This window comes from Pelophylax lessonae, assembly GCF_965119305.1.
Source record: "Pelophylax lessonae genome assembly, chromosome: 5".
NCBI classification, from domain to species: domain Eukaryota; kingdom Metazoa; phylum Chordata; class Amphibia; order Anura; family Ranidae; genus Pelophylax; species Pelophylax lessonae.
This window is the reverse complement of record NC_138772.1, coordinates 254351437-254369750: the sequence shown is the minus strand read 5'-3', so window position 1 is coordinate 254369750 and position 18314 is coordinate 254351437. Positions and strand designations below refer to the sequence as shown.

Below are 18314 nucleotides of genomic sequence, written 5' to 3'. Positions count from 1 at the left end.
CCACCGTGCTTCAGCTCATTTTCAGGGTCTTGGCAATCTTCTTATAGCCTAGACCAGGGGTATTGAATTAAAATTCATGGAGGTCCGATTAGTAAAATTTTCTTCCAGCAGAGGTCCAGATTGCATTTTTGCATGATGACTCGGATTCTTTACAACACAGCCCAGGTGTGCAGGCACGACAGCCCATTCATTTGAATGGGCTGCTGTGTCTGCGTTTTCTGCTGGGAAAAAGCCCTGGCACCTTTTTAAAAATGCAGTCGCATGGAAACTGCACCATGCAGTTTCCATGTGTGGGAAACCGCACCTTGTATTTCATTGCGTTTAAGAGTCAATAGTACTTCTGCACATTTTCTGTGCAGCTGCTTATCCCCCTTCACATCACCCCCCCCCCCCCACACACACACACACACACACACACACACACAACACTGTCCCCTTCACATCACCCCCCCCCCACACACACACACACACACACAGCACTGTCCCCCCTCACATCACCCCCACACACGCACAGCTGTCCCCCTTCACATCATCACCCCCCCCCCCCCTCACACACACAGCACTGTCCCTCTTCACATCACCAGCCCCCCCCCCCCCCCACACACACACACATACCACTGTCCCCTTCGCATATCACCCCCCAAAGTGCTGCCCCTTTCACATATCCCCCCACAGCACTGCCCCTTCACCTATCCCCCCAACATCACTGTCCCTCTCACATCCCCCCACAGCACTGCCCACTTCACCTATCCCCCCACACAGCACTGCCCCCTTCACCTATCCCCGCACAGCACTGCCCCCTTCACCTATCCCCCCACAGCACTGCCCCTTCACTATCCCCCCAACATCACTGTCCCTCTCACATCCCCTTCACCTATCCCCCCCACAGCACTGCCCCCCTCTCCTATCCCCCCACAGCACTGCCCCCTTCACCTATCCCCCCAACATCACTGTCCCTCTCACATCCCCCCAACATCACTGTCCTTCTCACACCCCCCCAACATCACTGTCCCTCTCACATCCCCCCACACCACTGCCCCCTTCACATATCCCCCCACAGCACTGCCCCCTTCACCTATCCCCCCATAGCAATGCCCCCTTCCCCTATCCCCCCCACAGCACTGCCCCCTTCACCTATCCTCCCACAGCACTGCCCCTTCACCTATTCCCCCACATCACTGCCCCCTTCACCTATCCCCCCAACATCACTGTCCCTCTCACATCCCCCCACAGCACTGCCCCCTTCACCTACCCCCCCACAGCACTGCCCCCTTCACCTACCCTCCCACATCACTGCCCCCTTCACCTATCCCCCCCACATCACTGCCCCCTTCACCTATCCCCCCAACATCACTGTCCCTCTCACTTCCCCCCATCACTGTCCCTCTCACATCCCACCACAGCACTGCCCCCTTCACCTATCCCCCCACAGCACTGCCCTCTTCCCCTATCCCCCCACAGCACTGCCCCCTTCACCTATCCTCCCACAGCAATACAGCAATGCCCCTTCACCTATCCCTCCACATCACTGCCCCCTTCACCTATCCCCCCAACATCACTGTCCCTCTCACTTCCCCCCATCACTGTCCCTCTCACATCCCCCCACAGCACTGCCCCTTCACCTATCCTCCCCCCACATCACTGCCCCCTTCACCTATCCCCCCAACATCACTGTCCCTCTCACTTCCCCCCATCACTGTCCCTCTCACATCCCCCCACAGCACTGCCCCCTTCACCTATCCCCCCACAGCACTGCCCCATTCACATATCACCCCACAGCACTGCCCCCTTCACATATCACCTCCCAAAGCACTGCCCCCTTCACATATCACCCCCAAAGCACTGTCTCCCTTTACATCACCACACACACACACACAGCACTGCCCTGTTAACACACACCCCCCTAGCACTGCCCCCTTCACCCCGCCCCCTCCCACAGCACTGTCCCCCTTTACATAAACACACAGAAGGCAGAGGAACAGCAGCAACGAAAGCAGAGAGGCAGCCAACTGTGTGACTCCCAGCCAATCACCTCCTGCCTCCAAGCCGCCAATCACCTCCAACCTGAAAAGTTAATTCAGGCAGCTGCCTCTCTCCATTCAATGCCGGTCCCGCCCCCAGTCACAGTCCCGCCTCCGGCCATCCACCCTGCTCTGCTAATGACAGTAGCAGAGGCAGGGAAGAAAACCAGCAGCTGATCGCGGTGGTCCTGATAGAGCAGCACCTCAGGCCGGAAGCGGACCGCGGGCCGCCATTTAGTGATGCCCGGCCTAGACCATCTTTATGTAGAACAACCATTCTTTTTTCAGATCCTCAGAGTTCTTTGCCATGAGGTGCCATGTTGAACTTCCAGTGACCAGTATGAGAGAGTGAGAATAACACCAAATTTAACACACCTGCTCCCCATTCACACCTGAGACCTTGTAACACTAACAAGTCACATGACAACGGGGAGGGAAAATTGCTAATTGGGCCCAATTTGGACATTTTCACTTAGGGGTGTACTCACTTTTGTTGCCAGCAGTTTAGACATTAATGGCTGTGTGTTGAGTTAATTTGAGTGGACAGCAAATTTACACTGTTATCCAAGCTGTACACTCACTACTTTACATTGTAGCAAAGTGTCATTTCTTCGGTGTTGTCACATGAAAAGATATAATAAAATATTTACAAAAATGTGAGGGGTGTACTCACTTTTGTGAGATACTATATTTATATAGCGCCATCAATTTATGTAGTAGTTTAGATATATATTGTAGAGTTAAAACTAGACACACCAACCTTCACCATCTATTAAAAAAAAATCTATGTAGGCACCTCTGGCATCCATTGCTGCCATTACCTATTCCAGAACATCCTTAGAAGCACATTTTCATGGATTTAACGATCTTCATCCCTGTTTTGCAGACTTTCCTTTTGGAGCAGACCGTTTCTTATAAATGTCACATGTTCCCCATGAAAGGCCACCATCACTGTTAGCCAAATTATCTTTTCAGGAGGTTTTTTACTGTCATAGACTTTCCTCTTGCATATGGTGTGTAGACATTTTCATGTTTGGCAAGCGTGAGTCCTCCCTTTGGATGTCAAGTTTGACTTGTCACTCAGATTAATGAACAAACATAATAGAATAATACAGTCTTGGAACAAAAAATGCTCTGAGGGAAAATAAAAATGCATTTATTTTTTTAGTAGAGTAGGCGAAATCTAGAACCATGATCATCTTTTTAGTGCTGAAACTATTGCTGATGTAAAAACACATTAGTTAAAATCTGACGGGGGTTCTAATCCTTTCTCACCATTTGGAAAACAAGCAAAAGGATTTGCACTTAAACATAGATTTTGTCGACACTTGAATGGGAGCAGGCAAAAAAAAGTGTTACATGCATTTTTCAGACTCTGCCATATCAAAAGTCTATGGGGCCAAAAGATGCGATCCTGCCCAAAATTTGTTTCTGTATGGCCCTTCATGCTTAGAAACACTCCAAAATGGCCTATGTACCCTACCCTGTAGTGTGAATGGGGCTTATGCGAAGGTCTTAAGCCTCGTACACACGTACCGATCGCCGGCCGAACAATCGGCCGTCTTTTGTCCAGGGCTGTCGTGTCTGTTGAAAACTGCAAAAGACTGCACACGAATTTTGTCGGCCAACAACAGCCGACTGCAGAAGTGATGTTATGTGATGTGATGGTTAACTTTCCTTGTCTTTTTTCTGAGCATGCCCAGTCTTGCTAATCTGCTGTCTGTCGGCCGAAATCTGTACTGACTGGCGAACAATCGGCCATTCTGGTGTTGGCCAACAAAAATTTTAATGCTTGCACGACAGATTCTGTTCGGCCGAAAATGCGCTGTCGGCTGTCGGAAGCATCATACTAACAAGCCTACAATCGGTCGTCGGCCGAATATTTACGGCCGACAATCGGTACGTGTGTACGGGGCATTACACTCTCTCTTTCTCTGCTATGGGAGTGTGCTGCTGTGCAAAAAGGCTGACAGCTGAGAAAACACTAATAGGTGTTTATATTGGAGAACTAATTAGGCGACACCTTTGTCTGGAACTTAGATTATTTAGTGGTTTAGACAAGCAGATGTTTTGTTTATGCTATGGATGTGCTGTACAAAGCCCCTGCATTTAAACTCTATTGGTTTGCTGACTTGCTAATTAAAGGTGGAGAAAAAACTCTTTTGGAGTGTTCCTGGCTGTCCTTGTGTTAGGTATGTTAAGATATTAAGTACTGGTATACTTTATTGGGAGGTGTGACCCGATGTGTTCAGCTACAAGAGAGGACCAAATTAAGTGAAAGCCGTGTGATTTACTTAAACAAGAGTAACATGAAACCTAAACAAAGCAATATACAAATATGAATGTACAAATACCAGCGATGCTACCTATCTAACCAATAGAGCAATGAACAAGTGCAAACAGCTAAAACTATATACAGAGCAGCAGGAGAGCTCAGGTATGGCAGGGCAAGGCAGAAGATACAAGTGGGTAAGATGGGTCAGGAACAGGGCCACAATAGGAATCCGGTATGAGCAGCAAAATCTGGATTACGGGTTTCAATGAGCATCAAGAAGAGAGCATAGGCACACAGGTAGAATGCTGAGGCACTGGAGCTAAGTGAAGAGGAGTCACATACCCTCACAGCAGCCAGCACTAGGTGAAGACTAATTCCTGGGACATACTAGGGTTGATTTACTAAAACTGGAGAGTGCAAAATCTGGAGCAGCTCTGCATAGAAAACCCATCAGCTTGTAGTTTTTTTGTCAAAGCTTAACCGAACAAGCTGTAAGCTGAGTGGCTACCTCCAGTTTTAATAAATTATCACACTGACTGCTAAAAGATACCCAATGGGGGACATTGAAACTGCAATGTACGGGTCCATGGACCACAGTGCCACTTCAGGTGGTCCAGTTCATAACATCCTGTCTTGTGAATGGTTTATCACTGCCAATACCAGTTCAAGCAGGTGGTGGCGCAGGGGCTGACTTCTACGCCTTGACAGCTGGTCTAGAGGGATTTATGGAAATAGTCCCCAAAGAATGCTACCTCAAAATCTTTGAGTCACTGAACGTAATAACTACTCAAGGAGCAGTGTTCCATAAACCAGTGGTTGCAGTCACAGGTGCTCAAGCCTGCTCATATGGTGGAGTGAGAGGTCTGTCAATGTTATATTAAAACCTTGATGGTTAATTTACAGTGGCATATTAGGTATACAGACCCCAATAGAGGGGAAAAGCTGATGTTTTTTTTTTTAAACAATATACTGTTACCGTAGACTTTCTCTGGAATCTGCCTTCCAAGCCCGGTAACCTGTCGAATCAGGAAAACATAAACCTCTGTTAAAGTTCACCTTTAAAAAAAAAAAAAAAATTCCCCCTTTTTTTTGCAGGTAAAAATGTTAATTTACGGTACTATGTTTTTTTTTTAGGAGCCCTGATCAGCAGATTGCTGGTGCCATGCAGAGCTCCCTGCAGACTGCCAGTGTATGTTTCCCACTGACAGGATGAATCGATAAACTACCAGAGCTGACTGTACTTGTAGTTCATTTATCCACAGAACTCTGTGAATGAATGATGCAGATGTGGGCAAAGCTTAGCACGGCTGCACTTTTTTCAAAAAGTTACAGCTGGTAAGGGGTACTTCTTCCCTTATTGCTGTCACACAGAGGCCATGGATCACCTAGCAGCTGCAGGAGAGGGAACATAGTATAAAAATAGAACCGGCGCAAACAATCACATTAAAAATTAGGAAAAAATGATTGCCAGCTGAACACTAAAGGATATATCACTTACCCCCGTCTTCACATAAAAACAAACCTAGTGCAGCCAAAATAAATCAAAAAAATATACATAAACCCTAAAACATATGAAAATTCTTTACATTAGCTTAAAAGTCCAAAATTAAGCCCAAAAATCCCTAAATGAGATAGAATAGTTCCACAGAATAGGTAAAGGAAAATCAGGAGTAAATGTCCACTTGTTAGCTCAGATCTCGTCAGGAGGCAATCACGATGATATACAGCCCGTCAGTTGCTAACCCCCCTAATAGATAATGAATTTCCCCTCCATCCGGCCGGGAGTTATGACGACACACAGCACTCAAACTTAGCGCAGTCACAACTAATTTTATTGCAAGTGAAGCTCATATTTAAGGCATGTTTTGAGCGGGAAAGACTGCTCCAGACTGGTTTACAATTCATCAGTCAATAGCACATATCAGACAGAATAGTACATAAAAGGGCCTTTGCTTTCGCCATGCATTTGTGTCAATATGAGGTGTTCCCGTATCTGAATTTGTGTCCCACCAGAGTCGCCCCGTCTGCATTCAGTTGTCATGTGTTAATGTAAGCAATTGTCAATTGTTTATGGGTGGCGTCAGCAATCTCTATGCAACATGTCTTGTAATCTAAATGCAAAATATCCAACTGTCAAGTGTTCAAATGAATGAATGGAGAGGCGGTTTAACATGTCGTCTAAATGCAGATTACGGCTGGCTGCTGTCCAAGGTGGATGAATGGTTGTCAGTCTTAGCTCGTTAATATGCACATGCAAGGGCCCACATTTCATCACAGGATGGGCATAAACTGAAATATATATCTGAAATATCATAAGGCATGTTAATACAATCTTTCAACCCAACCTTTGATCCCAGCTTATTCATAACGGTGGGATCACTTAGAGTCTTGAATAGCACTATGTGCCCTCCTGGGATATATGTCCAACTATGAATGAGCTGGACATTCTTGACATACCTGGGTTGTGGGTTTGTATGAGTGCATGTCGTATTATTGGTAACTGATTAGCACAAAACAGATGACATTATATTCCAAGGTGTATGTAGGCTGGTGACTTGGTTGTGTGCACATAGGGATATAACTTCTTAGAATTCTATCAAATCAAAACAGACATGTTCAATGGGGAGGGTCATAGCTTGCAAGAATCCATGGCCTGAAAAATCCAACTCCATTATTATGGCAATAAAGTCACTACAAAGTAGACCATGGCAGCACATACCACCTGTTGACGATGGCATGTGATTTTTCAACATGTCCTAAGGCCTTTTCCAGGAAAGGGCAAAAAAATAAACCTCCCGTTTTAATGAGAGGAAAAAAATTCCCTTTCAACCCTCGTTTCAGAGCGGTCAGACCAAGTCCCTGGCGGCTACAACGTAAAAACAATGTCCTTTGTGTCCAATCGGCTTGACTTCGACTGTAAAGTGGAGACATGAATGTCTCGTGTCTCTCTCTTTTCCTGGGGTGAGCAAGGGCAAAATGAGGAGAGGTTCTCGGGGGGGGTGAGCACATGTTGCAAGTAACCAGACAGTGGCTACTAGTGCTCAGCTTGCTACAAAGCGTACCACTGTCACACGAATGCAAAGTCTTCCAGGAGTAGGGGTGTCCGCTGGCATTGTACCAATGCGTCTGTCTAGATCCAGCTGGAATTCATCTGGTGCTCGTCGTCACAATCTCCAATGATTCGGCTGGTGCTCGTCACAATCTCCGGTAAGTTGTCGTGGGGTCCAGGGGTGGGGCTTCCTTCAGTCGCGATGCGTGGATCCAAACCGGGGAGTCGTCTGTCAATACCGCTGTTCTGGTCACTGCTTGAACTATTGCAGGGGGTCCGTAGGGTGGGTCTAGCGACATCAGCTTATGGAGGGGCCTTCACCAGGATTCTGTCTCCAGGCTTGAATGGGTGGGTTGGCAAAGGAAACGAGAGCGAGATATCACCATAATCACTGTTTAATTTTTTCAATTAATTAATTCTGCCACATATTCCTCTTGCAAAATCTCTAGATTTGAGAATAAATGGACTCATGGGGTTGGGACGGGTCTGAAGTCATTCTGACTTTAGCAAGAATAGCAGGTAAGTACAGAGCCAAAAATACAAGTTTTACAAGAATGGCAGGAGTATTTTGCGCCACTGGGCTTCTGGCCTACAGGCCGGCAGCAAAAATAAATTCTAGTTAAACTACTCGCAGCACTGGGGTTTAGGGCCTACAGGAAGGCAGGTAACAGGAAGGATACTTAATGGCACTGTTTTGGGAGAACACAGCATGTCTATGCATGCAACAATGGTGGGGGCCCTTGGAGGGGTTGAACTGCCTTGTATTCCTCCAAAGGTGGAAATGGGTTAAATTGTAGTCCTCTGACTCACCCAAGCAGGCAGCTACCTAGAACTGAGTATCCCTTGCATGGCTAAGATGCTGTGATTACTGAACAACAGGGAGTGAAATTCAAGCTGTCTTGTGTACATGGACACATAGAGACACACAAAACAGCTAGAAGTCAGTACTCATGCAAACATAAATCTATACGGGTTTGCACAATTGCTTGGTGACGCCTGAACAGGAAATTGAAACCAAATGGCCTTGGAGACACAAAATCTGACTTCAAGAACCATTCATATGCAAAACCTGGGCAATGAGTCACCTTAGAATGAAAAGAGATCAACTAATTGAATTCACCGCAGGAGGTTACCTTTAAAATTTTATCAAAGTAGTAACGCTGGCATAAATTCATTTTAATTTTTAGCATACTATCAACAAGCCAACCACTTCCATCCTATTTTTTTTTTTTTTTCTTGGACCAATATACTTTAAAAAGACCAGAGATGCTTAATTATCTAAAGCATAGCACCTCATTAATGCCACAGCTCATATATGTCAAATTAGAACACATCAAATATCTGACACCCAATCAATAAAAACTTTCTAACACCCATAAAAACAGTCTAATCAATCAGAAAAAAACAATTTGTAAGCAATACTCCCATAAGGTTGGTTGTCGTTGAAGGCTGTGATCGTCCTCCGTTCTGAAAGTCTCAAATTAAATTTATCTGAGAAATGAGCATCAAGAAAAGTTTAGTAACAAAACATTTTACTTTTCCTCCTAGAAATAAACCAACGGTTAGAGGAATTTAGCATACAGTAAGCATATCAAACATTTCCCTTCCTAACAGTGCACTTCTCTAATACCAAAAATTGTTGACGTCAAATTAATTATTACCACGTGGATTTCTAGATTTTTTTATATTATTATGGTATACCATAAAGAAAAAAATTATTATTGTTCACCATGGTTGAAAAAATGAGCAGCTCAAAAATAAACGTTTGTAATTTCACATTTGAATACAAGAACCCAATACGTCACCATTTTTCACCCATTCGGAACATTCCTCAAAAACTGGTTTTCTTCTACAAAGCAAAACTGATTGTTAATTTGTATGACAATACAACTATTTACAGTCCCTCTTGCTATTACCTGTGTCACAGACAGAAAGAGGGGGGAGGGGGGTTTGTTTGCTAAAAAGGCACTAGAAAATATTTATATTTTTTTTAAAAGTTAGTGATAAAGAAAGAAAAGTTGGTGACACAAAACCTTAATGATAAAAATTCAAAATTGCTTACGATTTTTAAGGATAGAAATACAATTTTAGTCCTTAAGGTCACACTTTACACACCAAATATATATTTCCTTGCTTCTAAAAGCTGCCATGACCAGTATAGTACGGCAAAATCACATCACTTTAAAACATAAGTAATAAACACAAAACAAATTATTATGCAACCAATATTCATTAAATGTTATGAAATGCTTTGCTGATACAGCACCTTTAGGAACAGTGTTAAAACGAACACAACATAACGATTCATGGATCTAAGGTTGCCCATACACGATAAAATTTTCATACAATCTTCCTAAACGTAAATTTCATAATTTTCTCGGAATTCTCCTTACCTTGAGAATTTCCCATTATCTTAAGCTCAGAATACAAAGTGAGATCAGCTGAGTTTGAAGGTTTATATATATATATATATATATATATATATATATAGGGGTGGTGACGTCAGTATTTAGACTTTATTGGAAAAACCTCGTTTTCCAATTTATGTGGTTTCCTGCGTCTTAATAATCAGATTTATATACACCCGACTTCATGGTTAGCTGTTAACTATCCTTGGTGGCCAAGTGTATACCTTCAGGCTCAGCTTAATATCACATACAATCTCCACATACATCTATACAATGGCATGCAATCTTATATAACGACTAAATACACTTAAGTGTCTATACAAATATATACAAGGTTTTTTTTAGGAGGGAGAATTCACTATCACACACAGTACTGCTTTGTAACCGGGTCCCAGACCCTGGAGTATCAGACCCCATCTTATCTTTGGCGCTTCAGGCGCTGGAGTATCAGACCCCATCTTTGGGAATTTCAGATTCCCGGGAGGTGCTAAAATTAGCGGTTAACTGGGTACCGTTTATCTGCTCTGACAGTATAGGGTAGTAATAATAATAATAATAATAAAAAATATAATTACTTACCCCATACTGCGTTTTTGGCAGATCTCACTTTCTGACACCAAAACTGTTAGCTCAGATCTCGTCAGGAGGCAATCACGATGATATACAGCCCGTCAGTTGCTAACCCCCCTAATAGATAATGAATTTCCCCTTCATCCGGCCGTGAGTTATGACGACACACAGCACTCAAACTTAGCGCAGTCACAACTAATTTTATTGCAAGTGAAGCTCATATTTAAGGCATGTTTTGAGCGGGAAAGACTGCTCCAGACTGGTTTACAATTCATCAGTCAATAGCACATATCAGACAGAATAGTACATAAAAGGGCCTTTGCTTTCGCCATGCATTTGTGTCAATATGAGGTGTTCCCGTATCTGAATTTGTGTCCCACCAGAGTCGCCCCATCTGCATTCAGTTGTCATGTGTTAATGTAAGCAATTGTCAATTGTTTATGGGTGGCGTCAGCAATCTCTATGCAACATGTCTTGTAATCTAAATGCAAAATATCCAACTGTCAAGTGTTCAAATGAATGAATGGAGAGGCGGTTTAACATGTCGTCTAAATGCAGATTACGGCTGGCTGCTGTCCAAGGTGGATGAATGGTTGTCAGTCTTAGCTCGTTAATATGTAAATGCAAGGGCCCACATTTCATCACAGGATCGGCATAAACTGAAATATATATCTGAAATATCATAAGGCATGTTAATACAATCTTTCACCACTCCAGATGGTTGATTTCTTCATCCACAGACCAACACCACACTCACCTCAATCCAAAGATCCCTTTATTACCAGCAGGTCATAAACGCTTGTCCCATACAGTGGGTAAAGCGGTATATGAAGCAGCAGGGGTTTCCCGAACATCAATTCAATCTCAGGCACATAGTGCTCACTGCTTAAATTGGACACTTTTATTAAAAGAAATTTACTCACACAACACTCCTCTTGATCTAAAGCATTTCAGAATATACAGAGATCACTGATCTCCTGTCAGCACTGTAGGATAGCAGCTAGTGACGTCATTGAGTATGGCTTCTCTTCCCCTATGCATTACGTCCAACGGAACTTCGTCAGAAGAGTCCCCCACTGGATGTAACGCGTACAAGAGGAGGAGTCCTCTTACTGGCACTCATGGCTCTTGGGCTGGGCTGTGTGCATGCAGGCCACCCTCCCTTCTATGCCTTGTTTACTCTGCATTGCTTGTTGCTAGGAAGGGTTATAGGGGAGGTGCCTGGGGATGTGGCCTCGAAAGCTTTGGCAATCATCTGAGGTTACTTTGCCTGTGTCCTATACTCTACTCTAACAAGTCAACTTGGCTCCCTCCTTACATCATTTGATTGACAGCAAATGGCTCTGGCTGCTATCAATCTGCCCAATAAGGAGGGATTTTGTGCACATCGCTGGGTCGGGCTCAGAAAAAAAAAACCTTAAGGCTTTAGAACCACTTTACGATTTATTTTGTCAGTTTTAAGTTGTTTCACAGAAATTTCCAGTCCCTTCTTTTTTCATGGAAGGATACCAATAAATTTGTCCACATCTGTATCATAAAGTGGTTTCTAAAATGAATTCTATGACCAAATTATATCTTTTCGTCCTGAAGGAAAACCAATCAAATTAGACCAAATGTATGTTGCCCTTGTCGACCAGTTATTCTTTAGCTAAAATATTGTTTAATCACTTCCCGCAAACCAACGTACCTGTACATCGGCTTGAAAAAGTGGTTGTACCGGGGTGATGCCTGTAGCTGCAGGCATCAAGCCAGTACCATTTTTTTAGAGCCAGTGGTTTCTGATGAGAACAACCGATGTGTCTCAGAAGCCGCTTGGCAGTTATCCCAGCGGGTGCCGCCTTCCACACCAAAGAAAACGCATACATAAGTCACGCCCGCAGATGTAAACAGTGTTCAAATCACACGTGAGGTATCACCGCAATCGTCAGAACAAGAGCAATAATTCTAGCAAAAGATCTCCTCTGTAACTCTAAGCCGGTAACCATTAAAAATGTGTGAAATGTTAAACCGTAACATGTTAGATATCTGTTTACTTGGCATGACATCATCTTTCACAATATACAAAAAAATTGGGCTAACTTTACTGTTTAGTTTTTTATAATTCAGTGAAGTGTATTTTTTCCCCAAAAATTTACGTTTGAAAGGCTGCTGCGCAAATACCACATAACAAAAAATATTTCAACGACCGCCATTTTATTCTCCAGAGTCTTTGCTAAAAAATATATATAATTCTAAGTCAGGGGTTCAGGGTTTCTAAGTAATCTTCTAGCAAAAAATACTGATTTTAACTTGTAAACAACATGTGTCAGAAATAGTCTTGGTCCTTAAGCACATCAGTGTGAAAGAGCCCTAAATTGGTCAAGCCTGTGATAAATCAATCAGTTATGTGTATAGCCAACTTAATGGGAGGACGTGGACACTATACATAGTGGCACTGGTATGAAAGATGATAATCCATACCTGTGCCAGTGCCATTACATATACTGTTAACATCCTAAGCGCTTCACAGAGAACTTTTTGCGTGTTTGTTCCCTCCCCCCGAGGACAATTTCTAGCAGCTATGGACTATTGGCTTTACTAACCCTTTCCTTGTGGTACTCACACTCCTATTGCCATCTGATCTTCTTGTGTTGTTTTGTTGTGATAAGTGAACACTGTGCTGCTTTTATATTGTCCACCGGGGGCTTATTCTTCAGCAAGCTATATTGCAATTAGATGTTCTGAATCTGCTCACACTGCTCAGATATAAAAGTCAGGTGACTTCCGATCTGACTTTGCCCTGCAACTATTTACAATGGGGATCGAAGGTTTGGGCACCCCAGGTAAAAATTTGTATTAATGTGCATAAAGAAGCCAAGAAGAGATAGAAAAATCTCCAAAAGGCATCAAATTACAGATTATACATTCTTATAATATGTCAACAAAAGTTAGATTTTATTTACATCATTTACACTTTTAAAATAACAGAAAACAAAAAAATGGTGTCTGCAAAAGTTTGGGCACCCTGCAGAGTTAATATCACAGCTTGTAAACGCTTTTTGTAGCCAGCCAATAGTCTTTCAATTATTGTTTGAGGTATCTTTGCCCATTCTTCCTTACAAAAGTCTTCCAGTTCTTTGAGATTTCTGGGCTGTCTGTCACGCACTGCTCTTTTAAGGTCTATCCATACATTTTAAATTATGTTGAGGTCAGGGGATTGTGAAGGCCATGGTAAAACCTTCACTTTACGCCTCTTGATGTAATCCCCCGTGGATTTTGAGGTGTGTTTAGGATCATTATCCATTTGTAGAAGCCATCCTCTCTTTAACTTCAGCTTTTTCACAGATGGGATCAAGTTATCCAAAATTTGCTGACATTTTATTGAATCCATTTTCCCTTCTACTTGTGAGATCTTCCCTGTGCCACTGGCTGCAATACAACCCCAAAGCATGATTGATCCACCCCCATGCTTAACAGTTGGACAGAGGTTCTTTTCATTAAATTCTGTGCCCCTTCTTCTCCAAAGGTACCTTTGCTCATTCCGGCCAAAAAGTAAAATTTTAACCTCTCATCGGTCCACAGAATTTGTTTCCAAAATGCATCAGGCTTGTCTATATGTTCATTTGCAAAGTTCAAACGCTGATTTTTATGGTGAGGACGTAGAAGAGGTTTTCTTCTGATGACTCTTCCATGAAGACCATATTTGTACAAGTATCTCTTAATAGTGGAATAGTGTACCACAACTCCAGTGTCTGCCAGATCTTTCTGGAGGGATCGTGCAGTCAAACGTGGGTTTTGAATTGTTTTTCTCACAATCCTGACAGCTGTTGTCTGATATTTTTCTTGGTCTTCCAGATCTTGCTTTAACTTCCACTGTTCCTGATGACTGCCATTTCTTAATTACATTCCAAACAGAGGATATTGACATCTGAAAACGATTTGCTATCTTCTTATATCCTTCTCCAGCTTTGTGAGCGTCAACTATTTTCAGTTTCAGTTTTCTAGACAACTGCTGAGAAGATCCCATGGTGCTGATTGTTGGGGCAAGGTCAGATGAGTCTGGGCATTTAAAACCTTTGAGATTGACATCACCTGGTCTTCCCTGACGATGATTGAGAACAATCCATGACACTGGCAGGTCTCAGCCTTGCAAAGGGAGCAGTGCATGCTATAAATTCTACAGGGTACTACACAGGTTGGAGATACAGGGGATCTCCTAAAGAAAGTCAACTAAGGGCATCAACATGTAGGTGAAATAGATTAAACTTTATTAATGAAAAAATCAGATGTATACACACGTCGAGGACTCAGGACATGACATGTATCACAGATAAAATACAATGCATAAAAACAAACCACAATGTGACATTGCAGCAACCCGAGTTGTAAACAGTTGGACTGGTGGGATAAGGATATTAGGTAGTAGAAATGGGGGAGGCAAGACTGTCTTGTTCAAAAACCTGAAAAAGGTGTATAGATAACTATATCTCAATATCGGACCCAGTAGTAAACGTGAAGTCTGCCCAAGTGGGTGTGGAGCCAAAACGAATTAAGCAAAACTGATCAATGGGCAGGAAGTTAGTTGAACAGGATATGTCCTGTGTCTGCGGTCCTGGAAAGTCAGTGATGCTAGAGTAAAACAACCAGTCAGTACTGGATGGATGGCTCCATTTGTTTAGGACAGAGTATGTGGCGAAGGTGATACAGTCCAGCAGACACAATACCTTATGAAAGTGGAGGGCGATGTATGCCGACCGGTAAAGGTCCCGGTAGGTGACCATAGATCTCTGATAGATGCAGCCTGGCCACGTGTCCCCGTCGTTCCTCCTTCCTCTTCCGCTCCTCCGAGCTTGCTTGGGAGTAGGTGGGCTTACAGTTTGCGGCCGGACATGGATGGCGGCTTGACGCTGGATGCGGCCGTAGGGCGCACTATCGTAGGTCATCAAAGTCCCATTGGCTGAATCCGGATGACGCGGTGCTGACGCCCTTCACTGGCGTCCAGCCAGTTTCCTCAGAGCTAAAGAGGGATGTCCTATGGAATCCTATATAGGGGCAAGTAATTAGTGGCACCTGTGTTTCAGAATGGAAATAGGCTGTAATACCGTATTTTGGCCACATGATGCGCTCGCCAGGAAAAAACATAGTTCGCCTCGATTTTAATCATTCGGATTTCCCAGGGAAAACCCACCTGAATAAGTGATATATTGGTCATTCCTGGGAATATTTCAGCGATTTAGGTATTCAAAAGTTAAAAAATACAGGATGCTGTGGGTGAAAATTCCAATTGATAATTGGTACAGACATCAAAACATTATATTATAACCATGAATCAAGATTAAAAGTGAAAATGAACACTGTGGCCGCAGGACACCACTGATCAGGTTAAAAGTTAACAATGGAGTAAGAGGCCCTCAGTAATGTGAATAGCTAGGCTAAATCGTCAACAGGCTATATCCCATCTAGCAAAGAAATTTTTATATGAGTTAATCTTGCCAGTTTATTATAAGCATCTGGGTCAATAGGGATACATTGCCAGATAGGGGATTGCTAAGGACATTGGGAGAGGATAAATTTCCCAGGACAAAATGAAATAAAGCAAAATCAAACGGGGATGAAACAAGATGGAGATGGCAATAACGATGGCAACAACAGACAGATGGATGGGGGATGAGAGAGGGGTAGGGGCCACCCCTCCTCCTCTTTCTAACCCCATACGTATGAAAAGAGAACAATGATGGTAAGCTCTGGCTAACATAAGGAAATTACCATGGTGGGGAGAACCTAGTTCAATGTTCAAGGAATGGTTGAAGGCTAAGTTCCACATTCAGGCCTCTGGGGGCTAGTGACCCCATTCTGAAAATCCAATATTTTTCTTTCTGCATCAGAATGGTGTCAAAGTCCCCCCTCCTTAGTGGGAGCTTGAGTGCAAAAATCCCTCATACTTTGAGGCCTTCTGGATTAGAATTATGGTATTCCAAGAAGTGAAGAGGTACTGTTTTTTTGTCTTCTTTTTTCCTTATGTCTGCCAGATGCTCCCCTATTCTGACTTTCAACTGTCTCTTGGTTTTTCCTATATAGGTTTTGTTACAGGGGCAGATGAGTTGGTATATCACCCGTGTTGTCTGGCAGTTGATAAATCCATCTCTTTGAAAAGATTCAGAGCCATCACAGTTGGTGAATGAATCTGATTTCAGGACAAATCTACAAATAGAGCACTTGCCACAGGCAAACATACCTTTTAATGGCGGTAGAGAGGAAAGCCAGTTATCTCCCGCTTTAGATTTCTTGCTCTTCTCGCCGTGACGAGGGGTCTCGGGCCAACTATTTTGTTTATTAATGGAGACACAGTCAAGACTCCCCAATGTTTATGCAAGATGCCCTTAACTTGGTCCCATTGGGTCCCAAATTTTGTAATTATCCGGGGGTATGATCTTTCCAAATTGTTTGTTACAATGGGTTTTTCTTTCCTAGTTGTGAGGAGATCGGCCCTTTCTCTAAGTGCTGCCTTTTTTCGGGCTCTTTTGATTGTTCTATTAGAGTACCCTCTTTCTCTAAACCTTTTATGGAGTTCCCTGGCTTCAGTCTGATAGTCGGAGGGATCCGAACAATTCCTTTTAATGCGTAGGAATTGGCCTACCGGAATACCCTTCATCAGGGGTCTAGGATGATGACTATCCGCCGCCAGTAAGGTATTAGCCGCTGTTATTTTTCTAAAGGTTTTAGTCTTTAGTTTGTTGTTCTCCTGGACAAGGAGGAGGTCAAGAAACGGGAGTTCATTTTGAGTGACCATATATGTCAGCTTTATGTTTCTGTCATTTTCATTAAGATCCTCAATGAAGGTGTCCAGTTGGGGGAGGGTACCCTTCCAGAGGAGCAGGACATCGTCGATGTACCTCAGCCACATGTGACAGTGGCTGAGGTACATCAGGGATGGATATACTAGCTGCTCCTCCCAGAGGCCCAAGTGTAGGCAGGCATATGCCGGCGCCCAAGGTTCCCCCATGGAGGTCCCTCTCACCTGTTGGTAATAAATGTTGAGGAACTGAAATAAGTTATCAAGCATAAACTCCAGGAGTTCAACGATGAACTCGTTGTGTGTTCCTAATCTTGGGAATTTGAGTTGTAAGAAATGTGCCACTGCAGGGTGCCCAAACTTTTGCATACGCCATTTTTTTTGTTTTCTGTCATTTTGAAAATGTCAATGATGGAAATAAAATCTAACTTTTGTTGACATATTATAAGAATGTCTAATCTGTAATTTGATGCCTTTTAGAGATTTTTCTATTTTTCCTTGGCTTCTTTATGCACATTAATACAAATTTTTACTTGGGGTGCCCAAACTTTTGATCCCCACTGTATACTCTATGGCAATAAAGTCATATTAAAGTCGGACCAAAGTAGTTCAGGAACCTTTTCTAAAGTCGGAGTGACTTCTGTCGGATCAGTTAAGTCGGCTCTCATAGGGAAACATTTAATTTGACATGCCAATGCGACTTGCGCTCTCACAAGTCAAGTCCCATGTCGCACCAGTGTGAACCGGGCCTATGGCTATGTGGTTTTTCAAGGGTGCTGCTCAGAGTGTGTGTGAATTAACTGGTTCGAAAGGATGTAGTGCGTGACACTTTTTAGGTACATTTTCCTTTCAAGGGTACCTGCATAACAAGTCTGAACAGAATTACCAAAGCTTTGGCGAGTAAATTTAAATATAGGTATTTTAACTGTATATTTGTTTGCTTGCCTAGAGTTTAGCTTTAACTTAGATATTTTAAAACCTTTGTCCTTGGTGTATAGAATGTGTTGACAAAAAATTGCATTTTGGCACTAGAAAACTGACAAAATTTTTATCCTACTGTTTCCTTAGTAAAGAATTGTGGCCCCTACTGGATAAATGGGTGAAGCGCAAAAAAGGCAATCCTAATATATCATTTGTCTCTGATATCATTGCCGCTACAGTACTTCGTCTAGTAGGTAAGTGTTGCTGTTAATGTTTCTCTTACCTTTTCAAGCCATAA

General features: G+C 43.1%; 1 protein-coding gene across 1 annotated transcript in view; it reads left to right on the top strand.

The window, feature by feature from the left end:
- ICE1 (interactor of little elongation complex ELL subunit 1) overlaps window positions 1–18314 on the top strand; it is a 478826-nt gene that overhangs the window by 417836 nt on the left and 42676 nt on the right. The window contains exon 18 of the mRNA XM_082258761.1: window positions 18164–18270. Coding sequence (XP_082114887.1) covers window positions 18164–18270 — 107 coding nt within the window. The remainder of the gene's footprint in view (window positions 1–18163; window positions 18271–18314) is intronic.